At 32.6% G+C, this 18,759-nt stretch overlaps 1 protein-coding gene across 4 annotated transcripts in view; it reads right to left on the bottom strand.

The window, feature by feature from the left end:
- Positions 1-18,759, bottom strand: part of LOC143240098 (large neutral amino acids transporter small subunit 2-like) — a 48,732-nt gene that overhangs the window by 4,800 nt on the left and 25,173 nt on the right. The window contains exons 3-10 of one of the 4 annotated variants that reach the window (XR_013021571.1): positions 18,585-18,684; positions 16,655-16,699; positions 12,388-12,511; positions 11,757-11,860; positions 5,732-5,828; positions 2,886-3,035; positions 2,072-2,275; positions 1,290-1,467 (exon numbers count right to left, since the gene is read on the bottom strand). Coding sequence is in view for 2 of the 4 variants with exons in the window: in XM_076481956.1 (XP_076338071.1) it covers positions 1,290-1,467; positions 2,886-3,035; positions 5,732-5,828; positions 11,757-11,860; positions 12,388-12,511; positions 16,655-16,699; positions 18,585-18,684 (798 nt within the window). In the remaining 2 variants the exon portion in view is untranslated. Of the gene's footprint in view, positions 1-1,289; positions 1,468-2,071; positions 2,276-2,885; positions 3,036-5,731; positions 5,829-11,756; positions 11,861-12,387; positions 12,512-16,654; positions 16,700-18,584; positions 18,685-18,759 lie in introns of those variants that run through there. The other 3 variants (XR_013021572.1, XM_076481958.1, XM_076481956.1) reach the window with 3 other exon arrangements.

Here is an 18,759-nt window from a genome sequence, read left to right as displayed (position 1 = left end):
CTTTTATAGAAACGTAACTTTGAAAATAAATAGTATATTGCTGTTGTAATATGAAAGATTGACAATCAACCTCTAATTGAAAGGTTTTAATACCTGTTTATTTTCAAGGTAAGACCATTCATAGCTCATTAAAAGTTTTATTTAAGACAGGTATGAGGATTATGCCAGTTTCTGCTAGCAACTAACAATAAATAAACTAGTCTTAATTAGTTTTCAAACTTGGCTTAATTAGTGCATATATATATATATATATATATAAATAATAATTGGAACTAATTTGTATCAAAACATTTTGCTCAAAAATGTTTTCAAAATTCTTGACTTCAAACCTTTGAAGTGTAGTATTCTTCATAATTTATGAAAGATCTATATTGATAGAATTCATATTGTTAGAATCATGCCGTAGCCAATGAAAAATACTTAAAAACTATTAGTTAATATTTATCATGTCATAAAGCTTTTGAATACAACCATTGAACAATCTTATATTGTTCATTAGTTCCACCCTAAAACAGGTATCCTCAACTTTCAAAAATATGACAACATTAATCATGTAAAAAACAACATGCATGTGTTGTCAATAATGTACATGGTAATTTTCACTGGAAGGTAATTATACATTGTAAAATAGAATAACCACAATAACTTTATTAAATCAATATTAAAAATGTATTGTATTGTGAAGCTGCAACACAATTGTATTGATATATTGTCAAATACAATTTATGTATCTTCCCAACATTTGGCAAGTTTTCATTAAACATTACAAGTCTTTATAACGAACAAAATCAGAATTTCAAATAAAGTATTTGTGCTAAAAAGTTAATAATTCACTACAGGAAGATGAGTACTCAGTACAACGCATTATCTTCATTTCTTTTATTTTTATGACAAATAAAAATAACATAAATATTAACTTTATTTTTATTTTCTTTCTCTACCTAACTGCCATATAGTTGATTAAACTAGAGAATTTGAGACTACTATAAAGCATGAAGTACTTAAATGAGATAACGTTAGTAATATAGATAATAAATTATAGATAAGATTGTCAAACTTTGTAACAAACTATTGGCAAAACTTTGGTATCTAAATAATTATCGCACAATGACATCAATGTTTAAATACATATCATATCTACTACACCCCTAACAAATATTTAACAGTTACGAATACAATGCTATCAGCAAAATACATGAGCAAGTCACTATATAAATAAAGCTGCAAGATATAAATAATGTTTTTTGATTGATAAAATAATTTACAATACAACCTAATACGCCACCTACCGATGAGACGTTTGTAACAATTGGGCTTATTCTTCCAGTAAATTGTAAAAAAGTAAACGGGGATTCCTGATAGCATAATGATGGCTCCAATACCCGTCTCCCAAGGATTAACGTAGAATGGCAGAAACGTCAGGAATGCACAAATGACAAAAAATAACACAGGTAGTATAAGGTTTACCTGTAGTGAAATTTAAACAACACCCATCAAAGAATAAAAAATATTATTAATTTTAATTTAACAAAAGTAAAAACTATTTATTCACAAACCTCCAATTACTAGAATTAAAAAAACAGAAGTTTATTCGTTTTCCAGTACAAATCCATAAAATTCACAATAATTTTTTATGAATATGCTCCAAATAAAACAGCAGCTTAAAATTGAAAAGCAACTTCTACAAAGAACAATTATCTGTTTCTGATGTATTTTCAGCCAAAGCCAATTTCCTGACAAATAACAGACAGGCAAACCTGCAAATAACAGCAGATTCGACCAAAAAATAAAAGGTGTTCTGTGGATGATAACTTGATTGAATTTTAAGTTGTGTAAAATATACACAGATTGAACACATTTAAATGATAGTAAATATGATATTTAGACACAACATAAAAAAACATTATGTGTGTGTATGTAACTCCACAGACAAGTCAATGATTGCTTCTATTAGATCAGTAAATTGCTCACCAACTTTCCATCACAAGATGAATTTTTGTCACATTAGTCATGATAAAAGCCAAGTATGTAGTACTAAACAAAGAAAGCATGCCTAGATTTCAAACATCACCTAGCATTCTTTGTCCAATGGATGGCATTACCTCTGTCCCTTGACAGATCATTGGCCAGCTATCAGTTTTAGCTTGCACCATAGTCAGGCCAGGAAAAGATATCCCAGTTTTGACTTGTTCAAGCCAGGCTCAAGGTACAGCGCTGAAATATCCTCAGGGGGTAGAAAACATCACGTAACAAAAGAGCATAGGGCTGAAAATAACTAGAAGAAGGTATCATTAGACACCTTGCACTATGTGTTGCCACCATGATAATTCATATCTATTTAACAACTTATGGATGGTAGAATATGGTTGCACAACATATTTTAAAGCTTTCTTATTCCTAAGTATTTGAAAATGCATATTTTCAGATATTTACAGTTCTTCCATAACTTACTAGTTTCGTATTTTTGTCTTAATTACTTTCAACATACAATACAACATGCAGTATCTGGTCTCCTACATTTTTACTTACTTTCAACAGATAAAATGCCTTATCTCCTAGTTTTTCCTTACTTATTTTCAACGAACATAATAACTTTTAGCATTTGTTCTTTTCCTTTTATTACAATTACTTTCAACATATAAAATAAAATTCAGTCCATTTTATTACTTTTTTCACTTATTTTCCACAGGTAATTATATACCTGCTACTTTTTAAACCCTCATTATTTTAGACAAACAAAGTAACATCTAGTGTCAAATGTTAAAATACAACATATTAATGAATAATATTATATAAATATGCTTTTCAATCTCTAATAGATTATAAAATTGAAATACAAATTAGGACACAAACAAGCTTTGTCAATAATTGCTGTTTTGTAATACCTTTATGGGCCGTTTCAGATTTGGTCGTTTTTGTCTCAACCACAACAAGCCTGCCACAGAAAACATCACAAAGAATGCCTCACTGAATGTGACATAGTTGATAAGTGTGTACACTTGTACTGTGGATAAGTAGGCTAATGTAAGGGCTCCCTGGAATGTGAAAACTTTGGTCAAACATTCAGTAATGTCATAACAGATAGATTCAAATTAGACTTCTAATGAATTTTTTAACTAATTCAACTGAGCAGTTCACCGCCTATTTTTACACATCTATGGTCTATGAGCAACCTAACAACAGTATCATACAATGAGACTTTATAAAATAAAACAGAAAATGTTTAAATGCTATAATTTTCCAATATTATTTAACTCCCAGCAAAACCAAAACCAAAATGAGAAGTTCACTTTTCACAGTAATGCATACATTTTGCAAGTAATTAATACTTCAAAACTAAGACAAAGAAATTCCATTTCTAATTAACTATAATTTGGAAAAATAAAATGCAACAATTAGATCAACTTAATTTATTCTTACGTCGCATATTTCAGTATTTTCAACATACTTGAAGATATTTATATAAAGTTTCTTATCGTACAGGTATTTGTCATTAACCTCTTAAAGTTAATGCGATCAATCTTTATTTATGTTAACGTAAGAACTCAAAGATTACCTGGTCAATATACGTCCAGAGAATTTTTGTTAGTCGTATCTGAATTCTAATTGAAGTTGGAAGGAACATTTTGTACGTATTAACTTAAGAACTTAAAAAAAACATCTGTTTAGTCTATATCCAGAGAATCCTATGCTCTTGGTTTAAGTCAGTAAGACATTACAAGGTTTTATTGCACTAAACATGTCTTGTACCAGAGGCTAGTTTCATGTTATTTAGTATTCACTAACAGTAATCACCTATGTTCATCTTTTTCTTTATCTCAGTGCAGCAATTCTCCATTTATAGAATTTTCTTTTCAATGAAACATACAGCATATAATCAATATACATACTCGTGCCTTTTAAGAAAGTAAATTTTGAAAACTTGCTGGGAAATATTTCTAAAGCTTAGGCAATAATTTGAATATTTGATATAGAATGCAAATTATTTGTAAAAGCTTGTTTTATTGAAACAATGTAAGATATAAATATGAAATAATATGTATTATTTATGGATGTAACATCAGCTGTAAAATAACTGATACTGCCAATATTGTTATAATTGAAAGACTTTGTACTAAACTAAACAATAAAAAATAAAACAAGAACAATAAACATCATATGCACCAAACAAACTTTATTAGCATTCACAAATCTTTCATACATTAACCCCATAGTTTATGTTTATGGCCCGGCATGGCCAGGTAGGTTTAGGCGCTCGACTCATAATCCGAGAGTAGCGGGTTTGAATTCCTGTCGCACCAAACATGCTCATCTTTTCAGCCGTCGGGGTGTTATAATGTGATGGTCAATCCCACTATTCATTGGTAAAAGAGTAGCCCAAGAGTTGGCAGTGGCTGGTGATGACTAGCTGCCTTCTCTCTAGTCTCACGCTGCTAAATTACGGACGGCTAGCGCAGATAGCCCTCAAATAGCTTTGTGCAAAATTCAAAAACCTAATTAGTTTATGTTTTATGGGGAGAAAAAAAAAGGAAAAAAAAAGTCAACAAAAGAAAAACTGTTGTTGTTTATGGTGTCAGTGAGTACAGAATCACAGCAGACTTACTAGAAATATCAGGGATAATCACTAACATTTAACATGAATACATGACCAGGTGAAGTTCATACAAATTTGTAGTAAGCCTATGTAAAATGCACTATATTTCTGGATACTGTACATCCTCTCTTTCAGGATTTGTCAATACATGTAGTTCTCTCAAGTTTATAACTATGTTAGTTATAACCAATAGATAAGCCAGGTTTTCATCTATCAAATGATGCATTATACCATGTTGTTTCATATACAGAGACTTGTAGATCACTTCCTAATAGAATGCTTTTTTCTACAGAAGTAATATTATGTAGATGGATGTTGTTTTAATGGTTTGCAGCGTGTTGCAGAAAAACTGTTTACTTTTTGTTTATTATGTTCCTTGTTGCATTACTTTATCAAATAAAAATTATTTGGTTCACTACCCCCATTACTGTGATAAAGTAGTGTTCAGAGTGTTATGGGTTTTCATTACTTTTTCTCTCTAGGAGACAAGAACTAACAAATCAGCTCATATGAGGGTGGTGCTAAGTGAGATTTTACTGTATGTATATATATATATATATATATACATAAAGAACTTAATTTCTTAATACAATGACTTTTTTAATGTACATACTACAAAATAAAAGATACTTTTATTGTTTCAAAATGAAAATAAAAAGATATGAACACCTATTATTTCATTTAACACAGTACAAATTGCACTGCTAAAAGAATATAACAAAATTGTCTATCATAGAGTTCACTGAATCTATTAAATATTCCTCATAAAGGAAAAAAATCAAATAACAGATCTGTTTGTTTAATATATTTGCCCAAAGCCATATAAGAGAATATGAAGTGAATGAGAGGAAAAGTGGCTAATTAACAGTACCCACCACCAACTCTGAGACTACCCTGATCAAAAACTGGGATTAGCCCCATCAATCTCAAAAATCAGCATGGCCCCAAAACAAAGAGTGTGATCTTATAGCAACAAGATTCAAAATATGTATCCTTGAATTCATAGTTTGGTACATTAACCACTAGGTACAGTTGGGCTTACCACAAATTTAGCATTAATTTTGTTGGTTTGTCAATAAACTTGCATCATACAATCTTAATAACAGAAAACTGTTACAATCAGTTTTAACTACTTACTAAGAATAGCAAGCTTGACATGGGGGTAAAGTAAGAAGTGTTAATCATTGCCAAAAAAGCAGGAAGTTGGCCTTCACGAGCTCCAACATAAAATAACCTGAAAGTAATACAAATATAAAACAAAATTATACTGTTTTTTTTCAATTTTAAATTATCAATTCAGAATAAAAACAAAATCAAGTTTAATAACTTCTGAAATCCATTTCTAAACTTCAGAAGGAAGATACTGGTAGTTATTAGTTACTTCTGAGTCCTCAGATGATATGCATCATTAAGAAAAGATTATCTATACCCAAAAATATAACTTATCCACAGAGACACTTAAAACATTGCAATATAACAAGAATGTTAAAAACTTAAAAATTGATTAAATAACTGTTGTTTATGAAGTTTTACAATCAATACCAAAATTAACTCACATTCACAATATTAACTATGTATATTGAACTTCATCCAAACCCCTAATTACTGAGTAATTTGATAAAATGTTGAATATAATTAAGTATTACTTTACAGTCATTACAAAAAAAGTTATACCAGATTACAAATCTACAGAAAAGAAAAACTTTTATTTTTATAATAGTGACAAGGCCAAGACTCAACAAAGCAGAAAAATTTTGTACACTGAAAGTTATTAAAGTATACAATTTTATTGTAACAAATATATACATAATTTTTTTTTCTACACATTAATTAAAACATATTTACACTGCTGCAACTTAATACTGGTTTTGTATGTCATATGATCAGCCATTATAAATATAAGAAATAGGGGGAATATTTATTTCTATCTTACAATGATTGGCCATTATAAGGCCTTCACACTTACACTCTTGTATAAAATACTTTGATCTTCTAATGTGTTAAGTGCTTGTTGGGGTCCAATAGATACAAAAGTGAAGTTATGCCATGGATAAGAATAAGTTCCTCTGAATTTCAAAGTAAAATATTTAATGAGTGATCATTATGTAGTAATATGATTGTTACTCCATATGAGTGATCATTATGTAGTAATATGATTGTTACTCCATAAGAGTGATCATTATGTAGTAATATGATTGTTACTCCATATGAGTGATCAGTATGTAGTAATATGATTGTTACTCCATATGAGTGATCATTATGTAGTAATATGATTGTTACTCCATAAGAGTGATCATTATGTAGTAATATGATTGTTACTCCATAAGAGTGATCATTATGTAGTAATATGATTGTTACTCCATATGAGTGATCATTATGTAGTAATATGATTGTTACTCCATAAGAGTGATCATTATGTAGTAATATGATTGTTACTCCATAAGAGTGATCATTATGTAGTAATATGATTGTTACTCCATAAGAGTGATCATTATGTAGTAATATGATTGTTACTCCATATGAGTGATCAGTATGTAGTAATATGATTGTTACTCCATATGAGTGATCATTATGTAGTAATATGATTGTTACTCCATAAGAGTGATCATTATGTAGTAATATGATTGTTACTCCATAAGAGTGATCATTATGTAGTAATATGATTGTTACTCCATAAGACAGCAAATGTCTGTTTGACTTTTAAAGAGACGACCATTACCAGCAGTATAGTTAACACTTTTATTTATTGTCTATTCAAATTCACCTGTCAGCATTTATCAACAGTGGCATTCAAAGCAGAATATGGCTGCCACTAAATCAAACTGAGGATGTTAATTGCTGGTGACAATTCAAAGGATGAAAGATGTCCAAACAAGCATATAAAGTGCAACAATCTTCAAACTATGTTCTAACTGTCAAATTTCTTCAAGATTTGTCAGGTTTCATTTACTTCCAACAATACTATAAAAAAGGATATTGTACAAAACAGTCATAATGTAACCAAAAAAAATAGTAAAGCCACACTGAAAACCCAGAGGTGGACTATAAATGATAAAAAACATGATCTAATGAATCGTATATGTTTGGAAACAACCATAAGGTATTTGACTTGCATCATTTTGATAATGTAAGATGTTGGAGATGAAGTAAAGGTATGAGGAAATGTTTTAACAGCAGATATTAGCTCTTTTAATTCCTTTATAAGAATGAGTAACCTCTAATGTTCCCTAACACTGTAATGATCATGTTCATCCCACAATACTAAACTTCAAATTTTATGGACAAGTTTTTCAAAGATGATCATGCAACAATAAACCATTCTAACAGTGTCCATTCAAAGAATATTACAGTGGTTTCAGTTAGATTTACTGGCAAAATTATCACCATCACCAATAACACTGTCTAACGTTATGGACAAACCTTGGAACAGAACATGTTTAAAATGGTGCTATCACTGAAAGTCATAACGACAGCAAGAAAGTAAAATGTGGCTTATTGTGACCTGAGTGTTACACATACCACACACTGGGCATCAGTTCCAGATAAAAGAAAACAATCAGTTGAAAAACTGTGACCAATGCGTAGTCTAGTTAGACAACTTCCTCTTTCCGATTCTTATGGAAGCAAGACAACCAAATTGAAAAACTTGTTTTCACATCACTCACTCCAAGTTAACTGCCAGCTGGCACAGAGCCGAGCTTTGAATACAGGACCATAGATCATGTATAAAACAGGCACAGTGGTGATAGTGCCAGAGCAAATAGAATTAGCTGCGGTGTTGGTGAACACATTCCAGCAAATACCAATGTGGCCAGGTATCCAGAAAAACTAGATAGAAATAGATGTTAAAGAGAAATGGGACAGTCAGTATTGAATATCGGCAAGAACAGGGTGTGAACTAACATCAAGTGATTCAAGGGTCAGTAGAGAACTAAGTGAGTCAGTATAAATAGTGCAGTTTGAGTACTGCTTAGCTTCTATATGTTCCAAGGCAAGAAAAATGGCATACAGTTCAGCAGTGAACACACAAGCTGTAGAGGGGATTCTATGAGCAACCACTGAACCACAACACACCATGACAGAGCCCACACAGTTACCTGATTTCAAACCATCTGTATAAATATAAATGGAAAGATGGTTCAAAAAATGTTCAGCCAAAAACAGACAGTATTTCCAATTGGGAGTGCCTGCTTTTCTCAGATGACTTAAAGATAGGTCACATTTGGAGACTGTAAGAAGCCATGGTGGAATGGGCTGACCAGTGGATACCAAGGACAGACCCAATTCATCCAACTGCGCCTGGATACGAAGGCCAAAAGGAGCAATGACAGACTGCCTGTTCTGAAAAAGTTTGGCCCACTGAGGAAGGAAAACACAACCACAGGTGGGATGCTTTGGTAAGGAACAAAATTTTGAAGCATATAGTAAAGACAGTTGCAAACGGAAGAGGTGCAAAGAAGGTTCATGAGATTATGTATAAGCTCTGAACTGAAGAAGTGCAGAAAACCCCAATGTAGACCCGAAGTCCTTGATGATGAATGGGGTTCAGGATCTTTAAGGCCGAGGTTTTGGCAGAGCCATGGACCAGTGGTCCATAGTCGAGTTTCGATCGAATAAGAACATGATATATCTTTAGCAGAGAAAACTGATCCGCTCCACAAGTGGTGGAAGAGAGGACATAGAGGATGTTCAGTGCTCTTGTACACTTGACCCATAACTGCTTGATGTGCAGTATAAAGGTCAGCTTATGGTCAAAGATAAGCCCCAAGAACTTTGTCTCAGGGACCACAAGGAGCACAACTTCACCGACATGGAATTCAGGATCAGGGTAAATACCCTGATGGCAGCAAAAGTGCATGCAAGTAGTTTTAGAGAGAGAGAAAAATTAAAACCATTAGCTGTGGTCCACTTCAGTAAACAACTGAGGGCAGTCTGTAGCTGCAGCTCAATATACCTCATGTTCAACGACTGACATGAGATGTGAAAATCGTCGACATAGAACCCAATTGAAACAGTGAGAGGGAGTTGTTCAGGGATGGCATTAATCTTTATACTGAAAAGTGAGACACTCAAAACATAGCCCTGAGGGACTCTAAGTTCATGCAGAAAAAAATGGGAAAGTGTCAAACCCACACAAACTTGGAATTTCCTGTCCATTTAAAAAATGTTAATACAAATGAGCAAATGGCCACGTAACCCACATATATATATGGAAGTCTCACAAAATGCCATACCTCCATGTTGTATCATAAACCTTCTCGATGTCAAAGAATATTGATATAAGACGTCGTTTGAGAGAGGCTTCTCTGATTGATGTTTCAAGTCTAATCAAGTGGTCCACGGTGGAGCTCTGTCGTCGGAACCCACATTGGATTGGCGAGAGGAGGTTGTTTGGTTCTTAGAACCAAACAAGACGATCATTAACCATCCTCTCTAAGGTCTCACAGAGACAGCTCATTAAAGCAATTGGATGGTAGTTTGAAGGAATATCAGGATCCTTACCCGGCTTAGAGAAAGGTAGGACAATAGCCTGGCACCAAGCATCAGGAAAAACATTCTCCTGCCAGATCCAGTTAAAAACAATCAGAAGAACAGCAAGAGAAGCAGGAGATAGATGACACAGTGTTTCGTACTGTACATCATCAGGTCTGACCGATGAAGGGCCAGTTTGTGTTCCACCAGTGTAAAGGAACAATTATAGTCATAGTGAAAATAAGCTTGAAAGGAAAGAGGAGATCACTCTGCCTGAGTCTTGATGGCTGAGAAGGTGAAGGAAGAAGCAGAAGTACTAGATACTCAGCAAAAGCTTTCACCGAGAGTATCGGAGATGCTCGGGGTATCACCTACTTCCTGGCCATCAGAGAGCAAGATCAAGAGGGGGACAGAGTTATGTTGCCCACTGACCTTTTGAATCTTGACCCATATGACTTTGGAATTGGTGGTAGAAGATATGCTAGTTGTAAAGGGTTTGGAATGTATGGCCGTACCCTGCAATTAAGATAACCTGCCTTGATGGTGGCAGGTGGATGTGGTGACGTAAATGTGAGAATCAGGACATTGGTCGGCACCATAAATCCATCTTTACGAGTAGATATATGCCTCACTGAAGAAACTCCTTGGGTAGAGAAACGAGCGAGAATCTCCAACTCTGGGATATTCTTCAAATCCCTCTCAACAATAACTACTCGTGAGGAATTCAAAGTAGCATGAGGTGTAACCTCAATAGGTATATTCCCAATTGCCTTTGAATGCAAGAGGCATTCACTGTGTTGAGATGTGGATGTTTCCACCAATATTTCACTAGATAGAAGCTTCTTTACTGACTTTGAAGAGCCAGAAAGTCCCTCTAGTCCCTTCTGAAAGAAAAAGGGAAACATTTGCCCTAAAGGTTTGTCTGAAAAAGAAATAGGACAAGACAATGAGGAGCACCAGGTGTTACAGATGTTGAAGGTTGCTGCTTAGAATCTTCAAGAGATGGCCATTTACCTATGGATTGTTTTTTCACTATTTTATTTAAGTTTTTATTTGGATGATCCATAATAAAAAAAGGAATATTTTGGTGCCCACTGACCCCACCCACCATGGAGCCCAACAAGGGGATGCACTGCAATGTCAATCAAGGACACTGCAGCAACACCAGGGTTTCATGAGCATTATACTCAAACACCAGCATCAGATACAATGTCCACAACACCTGTTGAGAACATCCAACACTGGTACTTGGTTGACTGTAGCCCAAGTGGACCAGCCAATTGACCCAATGGGGGCCACCCAAAAGCTGCCCATTTATAGGAATTCAAGGCGAAAGTGGCATGCTAGGTTTGGACTTCTCAATCACCAGAATCCTCTCCATCCTTTAAAAGGCCACCATGCACGCAAACACGTGGGTGGATGTTTAGATCCCAGAGAAGATAAACTGAAAGAACAGAACCTTTCCTGAGAGGTCCCCTCGCCACGTACAGGAATCCACACCAAGGGGCCAATCAGTGAACAGATACCTTCACCTACAACTTTAATAATCAAATTATAGTTAGTACAGATTCCTTGTTTTTTTTATTGTTACTTTCATGCAAGTTGACTCAGGTTTTGTCACCTGTAAGAAAAACAAATCACACTAAAATTTGCAGATTTAAGTGACTACCAAAAACAAAGCTATTCATACCTTGATGATGCAAAAATTCCTCCATTCAAGCCCCCAAAAGTTGAAAGTGCTACAGAGACAGGCATGACCCATGCCATCACTCCTAGCATTCTCTCTCCAAAAGTCTATGAAATAAATGGAACATTAAAAAAGAAAAAAAGTGAAGCAGTGAGTGACAAGGAATGGCTGAATAACATTCTCTATAAGCTGCTTATAAATAAAGTATTATAATATCTACTTTGTTTTTTGAAATATTTGAATACATAAGAAACAGGAATTGCTGCATATAACTATATTTACAATATCTATTTATAATTACTGCTTGCATGCAAAGAAAAACATTACAAAATATATAAGCTATATATATTTTTATTCTTAATATAGGCAGATGTTTTTGATTTCTACATTTAGTTTTCAAGTAACTTAATCATTGCGAGTCTCAAGATTTAGAGTTTTGTAAAGAATTCGATAATAACAATTTATTTCCCATGATTAAGAATACCTGCGTGAAGATATTGCTAATAAAAGTGTAAATTATTGTGTGAAAATGTTTTTTTTTTTTTTTATTCTAAAGTACAATAAAATTTGACGAAGAAATCAAATAGACTGAATAGCTTCCTGACAAGTAACAAACACACGGATGAAGGCTTACCACTGCAACAGCATTGGATGATAAGATTTCATGTGGAGAAAGTACAGCAAAATAAGCCACATTGGTCATTACATACACCACAGTTACAAGAGGAAGTGATATGTAGATAGCTCGAGGAAGATTCCTAACAAAATAGAAGCAAGAGTAAATAAAATAATACGTAAATTGCAGAATTACAACCATTATTTACAGTTTCAGACTGAAGCAAGTGAATTAAGTTTTGATACAATTACATAATTAATTAAACTTCAGATTATTTTATTAACAACTTAAAACAGTTGTATTACTTTATTATTACTTCAATTTAAGGAACACTAGATAAAGTGCCTCTCCTCTTCAAACCTTTCTGCTTAATTAATTATGCCTTTTAATTTTTCTCTCAGCCACCTTTCATCTTCATTACACCTTTTCAACAAGTTGTAATAAAGTATTGAAATTTACACAAAATTAAAATGCATGTTTTTAAGACCTAACATTTTCATTATTACAAATATATAGAAATACAGAAAGACATTTCCAATGATAGAATTTTAATTCAAACCATTATAGTTGAAATGATCAAAGATAAAATAAAAAAAAATGTTTAGAAAAAGTCCTAAATTACAATGAATATGAAAGTTTTTTTTCTTACCTTACAACTTGTTTCTTAAAAAAACAGTAATTCTTTGATTACTTTTTATAGGTACAACATCAATAGCTCATTATTTTAATGACTAAATTCTTTGTAATTTGAGACTTCTAATTTTAACAAATTTTTAATGCATTATTGTTTTTGGAATTTCGCACAAAGCTACTCGAGGGCTATCTGTGCTAGCCGTCCCTAATTTAGCAGTGTAAGACTAGAGGGAAGGCAGCTAGTCATCACCACTCACCGCCAACTCTTGGGCTACTCTTTTACCAATGAATAGTGGGATTGACCGTCACATTATACTCCCCCACGGCTGGGAGGGCGAGCATGTTTAGCGCGACTCGGGCGCGAACCCGCGACCCTCGGATTACGAGTCGCACGCCTTACGCGCTTGGCCATGCCAGGCCGTTTTAATGCACAACAACAAAAAAACAAAAGGAAAGAGATACTAGCTTTTATACACATATATTAGATCTATTAAAGTTTAAGATATGTTATAATTATGTCTTCATCTCAAGGCCATGTATGTAACCCACATTACCAATGGCAGTAATAACTCTAGACAATTGTATTCCAAGGTCTCACTAACATCTTACTACCCCAACCTTGTATCCTAATGTCCCACAGAAATTGTTGAAGTTTACCTAATTTAACTGTTTCATGAAGTTATCTTTTTTAAGTGGGTTAGTGGTAACTGGAAGATTTCACAAAGAAATATTTAACCCATGTACCAGATGAAATTTTTAAATTGTCATAAAAACTAAAAATTATGGTTTACAGAAGATGAAACATGCCAAACCAATAGGCCAATGTAATTCTTGATGGCAAGAAACCCACTTGAAGTAAAAATGTATCTCAGAACACTTTTTCTAATAAAGCAGAGAACAACATTTTGACTTTCATAGGTTATTTTCAGATTAAGATGCTTTATTGGTAAAAGTGTTAATACCCATACCAGTCATTATGAGATACAATAGGCTTAAGGTATTTTTATCATTTATGTCAAAGTTTAAAACCTAAAAATTAATTTCAAGTACCATCATCAGTTAAGTCTAATGACAATGCATTTGGGAAAAGAAAGATGTTTGAAATAATAATAAAAAACTGAAATCTTCATGAAAACCTCTAATTTGAATGCTTTTAAAACTAAGTGTATGCGTAAATTAAAATCATTTAAAAATTTTTACTTCAAGCCAGCCCTTGTGAATGATCAAAGTATTATATACATACTTAAGACAACAATATAACTGCATTGTTTGTTGCTAAATATCACAAATTAACAGATAATTACCAAAAGGTAGCTTGTTTTATATATTAGATATGTCATATCCAGTGCCAGCAAGCCCTTTTGAACAAAGGACTACTGCAAGTGATAGCCATGTTATTTTTATCCAACTCTCAACTAAGAGTTGTCCAGAAAAAAAGATATGTCTTTGAAACCAATTATTCAGCAGTTCAATAATAGTGAAGAAGAAAATCCTGGATTTTCATTACACCAACGAGAAGGCTTGTTATGCCAGAAATGAGAAGATACCTGCAAACATAAACAATGACTACAGTAGGTACTCCTACAGTCATAAACAGTCCATCATCTTCACAATCTTCCAAGAGCTGGACATCAGAAGAAACTAAAGAAAGAGCACTTCCATTGGGTTATCAGGGGACTGTAGAGTATTGGTGTGAACTGTTGTGAGTGAAAATATTCTTGAAAGCAAAAACACAGCAACTAGAGCAATGTTGAAGCACCATTGATAGTTGCAGTTTATGTACTTGATCGTATTTAACATAGTAACAGTGGGAATAAAAACATCACAGTTGTGATGTACTATTTCATTAAATGGCCAGAAGCAAATGGAGTTTCTAATAAGGGAACAGAAGCTCCAGCAAGAAAAATGTCAATGATTTTTTTTTCAATCATTCAGAGTGTCTACGGAACTTTGAATCAGCCTTGTTCATTGTTCATTGAAGATTGTTAAATCTTCTGAATAATAAAGACCAAAATAACAGACCTTCATCTAACTTCTCATGGAACTGTGTGAATATAGAAATGTACACTTTCAAATCAGTTAACCGTTTATTTAGATTAAGCTCAGAAAATGTGGGGTCAAGATCTTCCACTGCTACTTACAAGTTAATGAACAGTATTGCATGAAGCTACAGGCAAACGAAATAGCATCATTGATGTTTGAGAGAGAACTAAGTGTGCCATTGGACCTTCTATACTTACGTCCAGAGGACAAAGTATAATTATTCAGCAGTTTTGAACAGAGTACACAGTATCTAAGGAACACCACTGATGCCATATATGGGAAAGACTTATACCAGCTAGTAACAAACTTGAAACTTGCTATGCTGTTAATACTAATAAGATGAGATTTTATCTTGTTGATATGGTATGACTGTACAATATACACTGCAGATATGGATGAACTCTTAAAGTTAAACAGGTGTTGAAAAAAACCCATGTGTTGTAGTGAAGAGAATGAATGACGTGGATTACAAATTTCAGAAGGCCACACAGTCGAAGCCAAAGGTCATTCCTTGATCTTGATTGTTTCTAGAAATATACTGGCAAGTAAATTTACTGAATAACTTCAGGTTCTTTGTGTCAAGATAGCTTCAGAAAAGAATATGCCAGCAGAAAGAAATATGACCTTCTGAACAGCCCAAGGTTCTTGATGGGACTACTTCCAGAATATCACCACACATACAGTCAACCTGTGGGTTCTCTTGAACACCTACCCAAAGGGAATTCTCTCAGTAACAAGGGGTCATCCTATCGGCATCCTTTAGAAAATGAAAACCACCAAAAGATTATTTGGTGAGTGAAAAGTAGACACAATAAGTAAAATAAACAAAATTTCATTTTTTTTTCCCAAACAAAATCATGAATATAACATCTATTTCAAAATAAAACATTTCTGTTAATTGTAAGTAAATGACTTTATCGTTAATTGCGGATTTCAAGCTTAACATAGTATTTTATTTGTGTATTAAAATTGTTCAAGGGACTTCACTTTACAGGAAGGGAACAATGTTGCAGGCTATAATTTTGATATTTTTTTATGTTTTTCACTAAAGGGAATTTTGACATGATTTAATGATTGTATGACATCTAGAAGTTTCCAAAGCTTGAGATCTAACCTGAAGTGATAAACAATCTGGAGTTCTCTAAGTATTTATCTAAAAATAGTATAAAAATAATGAAATACTTGAATGAATGAATTGGTATTTCAGTTAGTTATTCAAACACAGCTTGTCACTGGGCTAGTTCATTATTCAGAGCTTAGAACTTTGTTACTTGGTACTTTTGTTATTGGCTGACTAGAATGTGTGTTAGTTAGCCTGTTTTAGGTTGTGTCATTAACAGATAGGAAATTTGATAATGCTAGTTTTATTTGTGAGGTAAGACATATAATTCATTTTAAAAATTTTCTGTTGAAATTTTGTGAACTTAGGTCTGGCTTATCAGTGAACATAGCCTTTATAGAAAGTCAGTGAAGAAACAAATAACTTAAGTAGACTGGGCTTTGCATTATTTTTATAGAATAATTGAAAAAAACCCAACAAACCTACCATATTGTAGAAATTGTTACAACAATCCCTAAAGAAACAAAAAAGATCTAAAATTAAACTCACCTATAGGGATCTTTCAATTCTTCTGTAACAAAATTCAAGTAATTCCTATAAAAAAAATAAAGGTTAAATTGAAAAAGACCTTACAAAGTATTAAATAACAATGATAAGTCTCAACTTTTCACTTAAGTTTTATATTTATCGTATTTCAAATAATGTTATACAAGTATTTTTATGCAAACAAAATTAACGTAAAATTTACAGTCAAATCTAACAAATGATACAATTTGAAAATACTGGGAACTGATTAAAATCATCAATCATAAACATTAATTTACATTAATTAAAACCACTTTTCTTGTTTTCTCAAATACCACAAAGATGTTATAATTCCCCCTATATTATTTAATGTTTATGTAAATCATTAGTGGCAAATATATAGGTAAAGACTCGTACATAAACAGAAAAAAGTCACCATACGGGTAACTGTGTCAAGACTTTTTTTGATAATATTAATGCATGCCTTTACCCACATCACCCTTGCAAACCCTTAACAATACATTCATTTGACTCAATTTACAAAAAGTAAAAGTGACATCCAGAAATTAATAAAGAAACATAAATATTACATGTGAACTAAGAGAATAAGTACACAGGCCTGTGATGGTTTTATTATCTTGAAATTTTGGCATATTCTATGCTAACTCCTGCATGCTCAGTCCACAAACGATATCCGTTTTTATCCATCCTGTACAGATTTTTCACAAAACATCACATGTACTTTTATATAGGTGAATAATTTTCATTGAAATCAGGTCATATTTTGTTATGCATAAATTGTTGACAACCACTGGCTATAGAATTATCAAGACCAACTATGATGAGAGTTTTATCAATCCTTCTAAGATACATGAGAAACACCGCTAGTACATAAATGTTTAACAGGCTGCATGACATGCTATTTCTGTATATAATATGTTTGTGTGTGCACTTTGACATTGTTTATCAAATGCTCAAGCAACAAGAAGTTTTCTAAATGATCCAAAATACCTGTCATACTTGTGAAATATTTGTTGTAAATTTGATCTGAATAAGAATTTTTTCCTTCCCAAATTGAAAACATCCTTACATGTTAAAAAAAAATTTTGAAACCTGCATAGCTAAATTATGGAAAATCTGTTATTAAAACCAAATCAATTTTCATCAAGTTTAAATCTGTAGGCCTGTGTTATTTGTCATGTAAGTTTCATATTCTTTTACAAACCACTCAGAATTATGTGACATAATTTTAGGAGTTTTATCTTAGAGATAATTATGAAGCTCAAAATAATCCACCTTGCTTAACAAAAGAAGCAAGAAATTTGAAAGTTCTAGGTAGTTCAGAATTAGTGTTAATCTGTTGCTGTTATCAGAAGAAAGCATCACATTAATTTCACATAGAATTATCTAACTTCTATAAAATCCAGTAGAAAGTATTTTGTTTTACTTATTAATTCTTTTTTTGACAAATTAACAATTTACAGTTTTATAATCACTGAAATTCAGTTTGAGTTATGGATACAGAAGACTTGTCTTTGCAACAAATCCTAATATATAAATCATTAAAACAAATGTTTTTATCCAAACCTTGTACCATAGTTTTCAAATTTGTAACAAAATCTGGAATAAAAACCAAATGATTAATTGTTCATTTATATTCTTTGAAAATTTAAACCACCTTTGTTCATAGTGCATTGATGCAAAACTTTAAACCATTATAATTGTAATAAATTTCAAATTAATCATACATCACTACTCTATTTAATACAATGAACAACAAATCCTCTATTTTGACATATCTCATAACAACACAAAGGAATTGTTTTTAAAATATAAGCAATACAAGATATGTAAAATACAAAATGGTACACATAAGCATGCAGTTACTAAATCACATTTGAATATTCAGAGTACATTAATTAAATGGTAACAGATACAAATTTTTTGTACATACCAGCCAGAATAGGAAAATATTCCTGAGTAAAATGCTAAGGCAATATATCCCGGTTCAGTGGTGGTCCCCTCAAAAGTATTCTGGAAATTATGGGTATTACCTGAAAAAAAAAATACATATTGACATTTCATTGACAAAAATTTAGTAAAGAATCCATGACTGTTATAACTTTAAG

The sequence above is a fragment of the Tachypleus tridentatus genome, chromosome 13, assembly GCF_004210375.1.
Source record: "Tachypleus tridentatus isolate NWPU-2018 chromosome 13, ASM421037v1, whole genome shotgun sequence".
Lineage (NCBI taxonomy): Eukaryota > Metazoa > Arthropoda > Merostomata > Xiphosura > Limulidae > Tachypleus > Tachypleus tridentatus.
This window is presented reverse-complemented; position numbering and strand designations above follow the sequence as displayed.